General features: G+C 39.5%; 1 protein-coding gene across 1 annotated transcript; it reads right to left on the bottom strand.

Moving 5' to 3' along the window:
- Positions 1 to 744: 744 nt before the first annotated feature.
- LOC125531179 (ubiquitin carboxyl-terminal hydrolase 6-like) lies at positions 745 to 7687 on the bottom strand (the record flags this gene model as incomplete). The annotated part of the gene is given in 17 exon segments (XM_048695594.1): positions 745 to 1044; positions 1127 to 1201; positions 1281 to 1400; positions 1631 to 1676; positions 1864 to 1938; positions 2020 to 2100; positions 2245 to 2314; positions 2389 to 2477; positions 2639 to 2747; positions 3188 to 3241; positions 3655 to 3719; positions 3804 to 3863; positions 6001 to 6127; positions 6224 to 6324; positions 7169 to 7276; positions 7386 to 7421; positions 7542 to 7687. Coding segments are annotated over 17 exon segments (1412 nt in total), but the record flags the coding sequence as incomplete, so codon positions are not given.
- Positions 7688 to 9502: the final 1815 nt, after the last annotated feature.

Genomic DNA, 9502 nt, shown 5'->3' on the forward strand with positions numbered 1-9502 from the left:
GTTATCAAGGAGAAAATAATCATTATATATTGTATCATTTTCTCCTTATTTTTTCCACTAGGTTTAAAAGAGTTTTAGCAACATATCTGCACTATTCTCCTCATATTTTTCCCACGGGGTTTTTGGAGGAGTTATACAAGATATCAATTATAAACATTGGACTTTCCGAAGATTGATGATTACTAATACAAGACGGCATTGTACAAGAGGGAGTGTTAGAAATAGGTTATTTTGTCCAAAGCGTCGTACAGACGCCTCCCTTCCCCTGTACGGACGCCTGTGTCCGGTATGGGTGCCTCTTCCTTCGTCGGTGCTCTCTTGAGGCACCCCTCTACTTGTATATATACCCAATTGATCAATGGAAAGAACAGACTGATTCATTCAATCAATCACTTCTCGTTTTCACGCTAACAACAAACACATAACAAGTCTATTCTTATATATTTCAACATTCAAAAAGTTGTCTTGAGAATAACCTACTACTATCTTCCGTTATAATTTTTGCTTATTTTAAGAATTTTTTAAAAATTGTTCTAATGAATTTTATTCTTCTCCTGATTCAAAATAGGACAACGTATTTTTGGCACCTTCCTAAGCCAGCGACCAAGCTTTACAGTTTCATAGCGACGATCAGGTGTTACGCTACTCAAGTAAATTACCCCAGTAAATTACCCCAGTAAATTACCCCATCACGGAGAAACAAAAGCCACGTGCCCCGTTGCAACATAGTATATCAACACAATATTCCAGGAAATAAATGATGTTTAAACAAAAAATCAAACAAATCTTTCTCCATATTTGTTGAGTGCTGATAAATATTCTACTGTAGTAGATAAGGAACATCAGAATGGACACTGATCACTTCATTTGAACCAAACTGGAAAATTCATCAATACTTTAATACATCCGCTCATGTGGCACACAAAACAGGCAAGGTATGCACACAACTTCAGAAATATAAAGCAAATTCGGCTGACAACTTATCAACTCAGGTTCAGATAACACGAGCTTTGTAAAGGCAGATATATGCCATGTGCCAATCGCCTGTTAAGAAATATTAGCCTGTTTAGAAACAATTAATGGTACATATTTAAGCCGACATTCTTTCAACTAAATAGCTGCTTACCTCCACCAGATAGTTTCAAAATCTCTTCCTCCTTCCGTATGCTTGGGTTGTCGTCATCAAACTCAATCCATTTTCCTGAATGGCAACAAGAAATTATCAATATATTTGCAAGGCCAGAGAGCATTTGATTATGTGTAGCACTAGCTGATCTGACCATCATCTTGCTTAACCCAGCCAACGTAGTGGCCAGAATCTGCACTTCTTCCCTTGTGTGTCAAGACAGCAATTAGATCATAGATGCCAGTTAATTGTTTCTTTGGCACAGAAGAATCAGCTGCATATAAACAAGAACACATCTCTTAGTTTTAGGCAACTTAGTCACCATTGGTAGTGAGTTTGATCTCACTGGTAGGGAGAGTATTCTGAGAAGTTGCTGTTTGTGAATGCACATATCAAAAATATGGACACTAGAAGCCTACTTAAGTTAGATAATTAGAGAACAAAGCACCACTATTGCTACATGTGAGCAACTTTGCTAAATAATATCGTGAACCAATCACTTGCCTTTGTCAATGTCCATGCTGGATTCCCCAGCACTAGTTGATGACCCCTGAAATGAAATGTACTAAACCATCAATAGTTATAGCAGGGACTGAAAGTAAAAATAAAAATGCCTAACTAGCATTTGCCAGTTGCACAAAAGATTAATCGAATTATCATTTCTTAAGAGTTCTAAATGATAAACAGGCCATGTGGTCCAAATCCAATGATAGTCTGGTTAGCAGAAACATCGTTACCTCGATATTCTGTGAGCTGCTTGTTTTCACCTCTACTTTCAAACCAAACTTGGCACTTTCTGCATCTCTCAGCACCTTCACATGCAAATTGAATGTCCCAATCAAAACAATAGCAGAGCTCGCAAATTAAAATTTGAACAATGAACAGAGAGCTACCTGTCGAGGAGTTTGAAGTTTTAGTTTCAGCTCATCCGAGCAGAAGTCATAGACATCAAGCTCCAGAGGGTAATCCACTTTCTGGCAAGAACAGAAACATGCATTAAAAGGTATGTTGATCAAAAGGTTGGGCGCAGGATCTCCCATTGCAGTATCAAAATGCACTCTTAATGTTCCACAAAGGCATGTTTGTCAAGGAAAAGAGAACAAAAGACACAAACATACACGTAAAATCTTCGCCTTTTGGTTTGACTCCCTTTTCCAAAAGAAACGAACAAACTGCACAGTCAAGTACCTGAAGAGAGAATATACATACATGTTATCTCTGACTAAGGTGAGAAAAATGATGAATGGGAATTATGCTCTTGCCTAGGCAACTCATTTATTCTCGACTCTCTTGTGTAAATAGCAGTCCAGCCCAGTGATGGGGAAACCTTCTCAAGTTCTGTCTTCAAACCCTGTAGAAAGAATACATGGATAGTTAACAAAACACTAAAGGCATAGAAATATGAGATATGTAAAACGACAGAAAAAGAATTATCCTATCAGCACAACTAACAACTACCTGTGATAACAAAAAAAAAAAGAACACTTAACTAACAAGTGGGATGATACTTACATGCTTCAGTCCTTCATGAAGGTGGTTTACATCATGAGATATATGGCACTTCAGAGAATAAACTGACTCTGACTCTGAACTCTCCTCACCACTTTCTGCACAGTGTACCCTGCAAATAAAGGTCATCATACACAAATAGCAGTACATGAATACCTGCCTTTTATTTAGATGAGTAATCTAGCTGCCTTATTTGAAATAACACATGATCCTTCGTACATGAAGTACTGGAAATATCAAAATAAGCTACGTCTGCTTGTGAGATGTTGTGTCATCAATTTTTACAGGGGACTGCCGCTCTAATGCTCTATATCCTTTGGTGTCCTAGAAATGCAGGAGAGATGTAGTTTTTTTTAATAGATGCATAAAACTAGTGTTATCAGCAATAGCCAACCGACTATCTCTATGCACTGTACAACGCAAGTGAAAATACAGCAGTGTCAGTATCAAGTTGATGACAAATCCCTACAAGAAAACGAACACATAGGTTCGAGAAAACAAAACGAACATATAGAGGCATAAAAACAGATATAAGAGGGAGGACAAGAGAACCTGCTCACAAGATCAATCCCGAAAAGTTCCTTCATCTGAGCAGCAGTAGGTTCACTGCCAAAGAAGCCAAAAAGTGTTATTAAATTGAATTGCCAGCCATGAACACCACAAGTAAATGCCAGTAAAGCTAAGGTGCTGCTCAAAGGGGATGACCCCAAGGGAAGGGAAGATGGAATGAATATAGGTCCACAAGCTGCGTTGTGCATGGCTATCCAAAATACTCCCTCCGTTCCTAAATATTTGTCTTTCTAGAGATTTCAACTAGTGACTACATACGGAGCAAAATGAGTAAATCTACACTCTAAAATATGTCTATATACATCCGTATGTGGTAGTCCATTTGAAATCTCTAAAAAGACAAATATTTAGGAACGGAGGGAGTACAAAACTATTAAAAAAATGATGATGATACAACAAGTGTTAGGAGTGACCAGAAGCGAGATTTTGGACAAAACCACGCAAGTTACCTTGCTTCTGATGTAAGTGTTTGAGAAAGCGTATAGATCAGCTGTGTCCAGCACTCCTCTGCGTCCTGCAAGTAAGCCATGTGATCTCAGCATATAAATTCAACAGTAGACAAGCTAGTATATCTTAATCATAGGCAAACAGAAGGAACCTGCTGCATGTAAACATTATTTTGCTGTTGAGCAAATTGGGGGTATTTTTTCCGCAGCATCTGCATGAAGTTAGATAAAATAAATTTAGACCCTGGAATTCTGGATTGCAAGTTAACGAACTAAATAATTATCATTGATATGCATTCAATTTGTCAAATACTCCCTCCATTCATAAAGTAGTACGCATATTTTTTTTCAAAAGTCAAACTTCATGAACTTCAACCAAGTTTATAGAGAAAAATCTATATGCACTGTATCTTGGAACCGAGGGAGTACATGCAACCTAATTTATGTGCGGTTAATTGTAAAAAATTGTTTTACAACAGTAAATCAAAATCAAGCACACAAAGGAGAACAGGTAAGAAACAACACATATTAATCATTTCTACTGTGAATCAGTTAGGGAAAAAAATGGAAGTTTCATTTTTAGTTGAATGTATGAAATTAGTCTTTCTAGTACTGCACAATTAGAACTCTTAGTGTGAATATATAAGTATTGACTGGCGACAAATTTCATTTAGGTACAAATGTTCCTTTTAGTTTCAACATTAGGGCAACAATGATTACGAGTCGAAGGACTAGTCTTGACTAGTAGTCGAGGGACTGATCTAGGAGTCTCAATGTCATTATCGACTAGGATTTTCGTGTCGGGCGGTCGATAAACTAGTCGTAGAATAGTCTAGACTTGTCGTGCTCTTTAAGTCGTTTGACTCGAATTTGGGAGGGGATAAGTGAGCCTGCAGCCCAGCCCGCAGCCCGATGGAGAGAAAAATGGAGAGCTAGGTTTCAGGCTCGCTCCAGACCTGGGACGATGCCGCCACCACCGGCGGGAGCATTGCAACCCTCTCCCTCCGCTGGTTCTGCCCCTCCCCTGGATCCGCCCTTCCGCTCTCCCTCCACTGGTTCTGCTCTCCCCTGGATCCGCCCCTCCGCTCTCCCTTTGTTGGTTCTTCTCCTCTCCTGGATCCACCCCTCCGGTCTCCCTCTGCTGGTTCTACTCCTGGATCTGCACCTCCGCCGGGCTGCAGCAAGCAAGCAAGCACTCTTCTGCCAATTAATTTCTCCCTTCTCTCCTTCCCTTCTTCTTAGATTCCATTTTCTCCCCGGCCCTCTTTCTGATTTCCGTTTTGCTTGTTTCAATTTCAAGATCCTTAGGTCTGAGCTACAATGTCTACCCCGCCAGAGATATCTCAAGTAGTGTGTTCATCAGCAGCTACAGCTCACGCCGATGAGCATTACGATCCACCGAAGCATCCTGCGAAGAAGCTAACTAGGAGCAAGGGCCCAGCATGGAAATGCGCTTTCTGGCCTGATCTGCAGGGCAAATTGACGCTCCAATGTATTCAATTTACATTGTATACTAGTTCAATTTTTAATGGATACTAGGTTTTAGTAATTGATTACTGTAAGTTGTGTACTACAGTATCATGTCGACTTGTTCAGCAGTACTCTAAACTAGTCACAATTAGTCTATGAGTCTCAACCTTGGAATGACTCGTCGGATCGTAAATCTTGCTTTAGGGATAAAAAAAAGTCAAACTGCAAAGCAATGCCTAGGATCCTTTTTACCTAAAATCCTAAAGGCTCTTTTAAGGACTTCAGCTTGCAAATATCTAATATACATGTTCCAGACTGAAATTGCGGGTTGTTCCTCTAACAATAAAGGACCCCCTCGAAACTTCCATCCACCCAAATGCAACTAGACCTACAATTACATTGCCTTATGCACTCGGATCAAGAACACTTAAAACTATACTTAGCGCATTTTTTAAACAATATAAGCAGCAAATTTTGTATTGGAAATGTACGATTTTTGCTATACTGCATTTTTCATCTCATACAATAAAAATTCAAAATACATACTGAACCCAAAAAAATCCAATTTCTCCTGTTTAAATTGTAAGTACTTGTTTGAAGTTTTCTGGTCTTCAGTACGAGACTTTGACCACATAACACTGTAAAGTCCTCTACAGATAAAATCATGGTACGTTTATACATGATAATGCTTAAAGTTTTAAATGTTTTGACCTAACACATGCATACAGAAAACCATCAAAATGAGTAGTATTCTTAATCTAATTTATAAGATACCATGATACCATAAAACAGACTACTAACATAAGGAACCCCTGTGCTCACAGAAACTTAGGAAGGATTTCACTGGCTTGAGATGTGAGGGCAGAACTGATGTCTGACCTGTAAGAAATGCAGAGGTGCAACTGGTCGAACGCTTTGATCAAGCTCTCCGAAAGTATTACGAGTTGCAACTGTTAAACTATGGGATGCTTGATCCACCCCATTGCCCCTCACATTATCTGAATAACTGCATGAGCAAAAGACAATGAGATCACCAAGAACAAACAACATATAGTCAAAGTCAGTGATACCAGGTTTGGAGGGATGGGTGGGGGAATGAAACCTCAGTAATGCTGACTTAAGCTCTGGAACAGAATGCAGACACTGCAGAGTGGAATTCATGTAACATGTATTCCCCAAGTTATAGAGACCAGCACTGTGCCCCTGGAAGTCACAAGAACAACCTTACTTGTAGCATAGATAGATAACACCCAAAACCAAACCACCACGCTGGAGCTAAAGTCAAGAGATAATATCTGATTGGTTTGATGCCAACATTTGGCAAAATCAAAATATTATAAAAATTTGGCAACTTCTTGTGAACCTGGCAAGAAAAATTGGTAACCAACCAATTGCTAGCCAATATTTGGCATTTGCCAAATTTTGGATGCCAACTTTTGACATCAAACCTATCATGCTCTATATACAAATGATTTCATACAGAACTATAGAAGTTATACTTGGCTGCATATCATACCACTCCCTGTTGAGACTGATTATATTGGTTCATGATCAGCATCTTAGTTACGTTAAACTGGCTATCCAAAAAAATATTATTGGTTCATGATCAGCAACTTAGTTACATTAAACAAGCTATCCAAGAAGGTTCAACAACAACAACAAAAACAAAGCCTTTAGTCGCAAACAAGTTGGGGTAGGCTAGAGGTGAAATCCGAGAAAGTTCAAGAAAGATAAATTCATATTTAGCGCAAGTGTCCAATCCGATCCACAAGTTGGAGCATGTGTTCCAACTAATGCGTCTCCATGGCTAGCAGGAAACGTAACAGTATTTACTAAACACCGTAATTTGATCTATTTCTTTTCTTTCTTACTTTTTTGCAAGGGGTAGTTTGATCTATTTCTAATACATGAAAGAGTACCTGCAGAGTGCAGACATATGTTGTAAAGACAAAGTTGATTATGACTCGAATTAGTAACTTAAAAGGTACAGATTAAGGCCTAAAAAACAACATCGCATATACGCATAGAACAAGAAGGCCATACACACCAATGCAGCCGCTTGCTCTTCTTCTGGTAAATCTTCAACAAACACGGGGCCTTTCTCTGGAGCTTTCACAATTTCATCAGCCGTACCTATCATCATCAACTTTTGACCCTGCGTAGTGCATTTTGATACTCCAATGTAAAGAGTGTCGTTGAATGTAATAAAGTAGTAGGGTCCAGTAAAATAAAACTGCGCATGGAAGATAAGTTGAGCTTCTCACATCTTTAAGTCCCAAAGTAGACCAATCTGTGTCATCCTGCATCGTACGGAGAGCATTTGGTGGTTACAGACATGTTAAATATGTTTAAATATGTCAAAAACAATGACAATCAATTCGGTCTAATATCCTAGATATTGTATCACCAAAATATGTTACCTTCAATATTCCACCCTTTACCATAATTTTTTGCCGTTCAGGGGGTACACCAGTCAGTGTGTACAACTGGGTCTTGAAAACCATAGGCGGCTGGCTAGTATCAATCTCTATGCCTGGAAAGACCTGCTTCTGCCATTTTATGCATACTGGGAAGCATTTCTAAAGTATTAGTCATGGTAAGAAAACAAGTTGTTTCAACGTGAATGTACTTATGTTATGCCACCAGCCAATGCTTTTAATAATAGTTAAAATGAACTTTGAAGTACAATTGCCAACAGTAAATACTAAAATAATATAAAATGACATAGAAGAGCAATCGATATATATGTTCTGATGTTGGTGGTGACAGCAGTACAAGATGAACACTGGAAGCCAAAAGCTGAGGTGGTCATGCAAGCTGCTCAATTAACCAAACCGTCTGACCCTACTGCCATCAGGCTAATACTTTATTAACATTAGAAACAGAATACAAAGCTGCATAGTAGAAACATCATGCCTAATTAACTGCTACTGGCACCAGATTTCTTATGTCATAAAATTTATTAACAGTCTGCCAGATCACAACAGTATCACATGTATGCAGTGTGCCATTATGCAAGAAAAGCACAGATGGAGCTCAGTTGTCTGCTTTCGGAGACTAGATCAAAATACATTTAAGTGGTTTGGGTCCAGGACTTGACATAACCCTATACTACATCCACCCTCTACACATCATATAGCTTGTTAGGTAATCTTGTGGTAAGAGTCCTGCGTGAATTAGCAGTTGAGTCTAAGCAGGTTAATTAGTGTGTTTGCTAATTGGCTTGGACAACGTACGTGTGTTAGCTAGCTAAGTTTGAGTTGGACACGTGTTGTGTCATGCTAGGAAATTACTAGTCCGGTTTAGACTACCGATTAGGAAAGAGTATAGTCCTATTACTAGTAGGTTTGGTTAGCCGTGTCTAGTCTGTATAGGTTTAGGTTGCTTTGTGGGTTCATGGCCTTGCGTGTGTATATATATACACGTAAGGCCGCATAAAATTGTAACGTGGAGAAAAAAAAAGAGAAATAAAGGGCGTGATGCTGGCCCTTGGCTACAAGTTTTTTGTGCGCGTGTGTTCTTCTACTTTGATGTAATCGATCCGTGGGCGAATTCCAACATAGCTCATACTACATGTCATTAGATGTTGGTGCACACAGGGGATAATCCACAGATAAATCCCTTCCTACAGACTGTTCTGGTGCCCTCCACTCCCGTCCTTCTTGCTTCCAGTGGCAATACTCTCCATCTATCCAATTCTACAGCATTTTACTCCAGTGCATTCTTGCTTATTATTGTCTACTAGTCATGTAATCTTACAGAGAAAATAAAATTATGAGCCTTGAATCAGGAGTAGATGTTTTATTGATGAAAATGAATTAACCCCACTGCAAGCTGCTATTAATTATTGTTTCCTTCTTTGCCTCCGCAATCACGGCTCTTTTTCTTGCCTCCACAAACTGCTGAGGATTTTTTTTCCCATTGGAGTGTGAGGACTCAGGGCTCGCGATTGCCAGGCTCTTTCTTGGACCTTGGCTATTGTAAATCTTAACTTTTCTATGAAAAATTACAGCCACTTACGAAATACTGGATCCGCCACCACACGCATACATATAATATTGGATAATCACAACACCACCGAACTGAGGCTTGGTATTCCAATCAGCACATATGCTGGAAGAATAACACGAGTAGACTAGACATGCAGTAGCAGGCCCAAATCTAGGCGGTTAAACCTAAACCCTAAATTCATAAGTGTAATCACCTCGAATCCACTACTAAGGCTGGTCGGTGATCCCGACCTACCTACGCCGGAAGGCAGATCTATCCGTGCAAGCCCAAGCCCTGGAAAGGACGCAAGAGGGCAGACAAAAAGGAAAGGGAAATGCGCGCAGGCGCGGTGCGACGATCGGATCGATGCTTCGTTGAGGAACTGAGGGAC

This window comes from Triticum urartu, unplaced genomic scaffold, assembly GCF_003073215.2.
Source record: "Triticum urartu cultivar G1812 unplaced genomic scaffold, Tu2.1 TuUngrouped_contig_6860, whole genome shotgun sequence".
Taxonomy (NCBI): domain Eukaryota; kingdom Viridiplantae; phylum Streptophyta; class Magnoliopsida; order Poales; family Poaceae; genus Triticum; species Triticum urartu.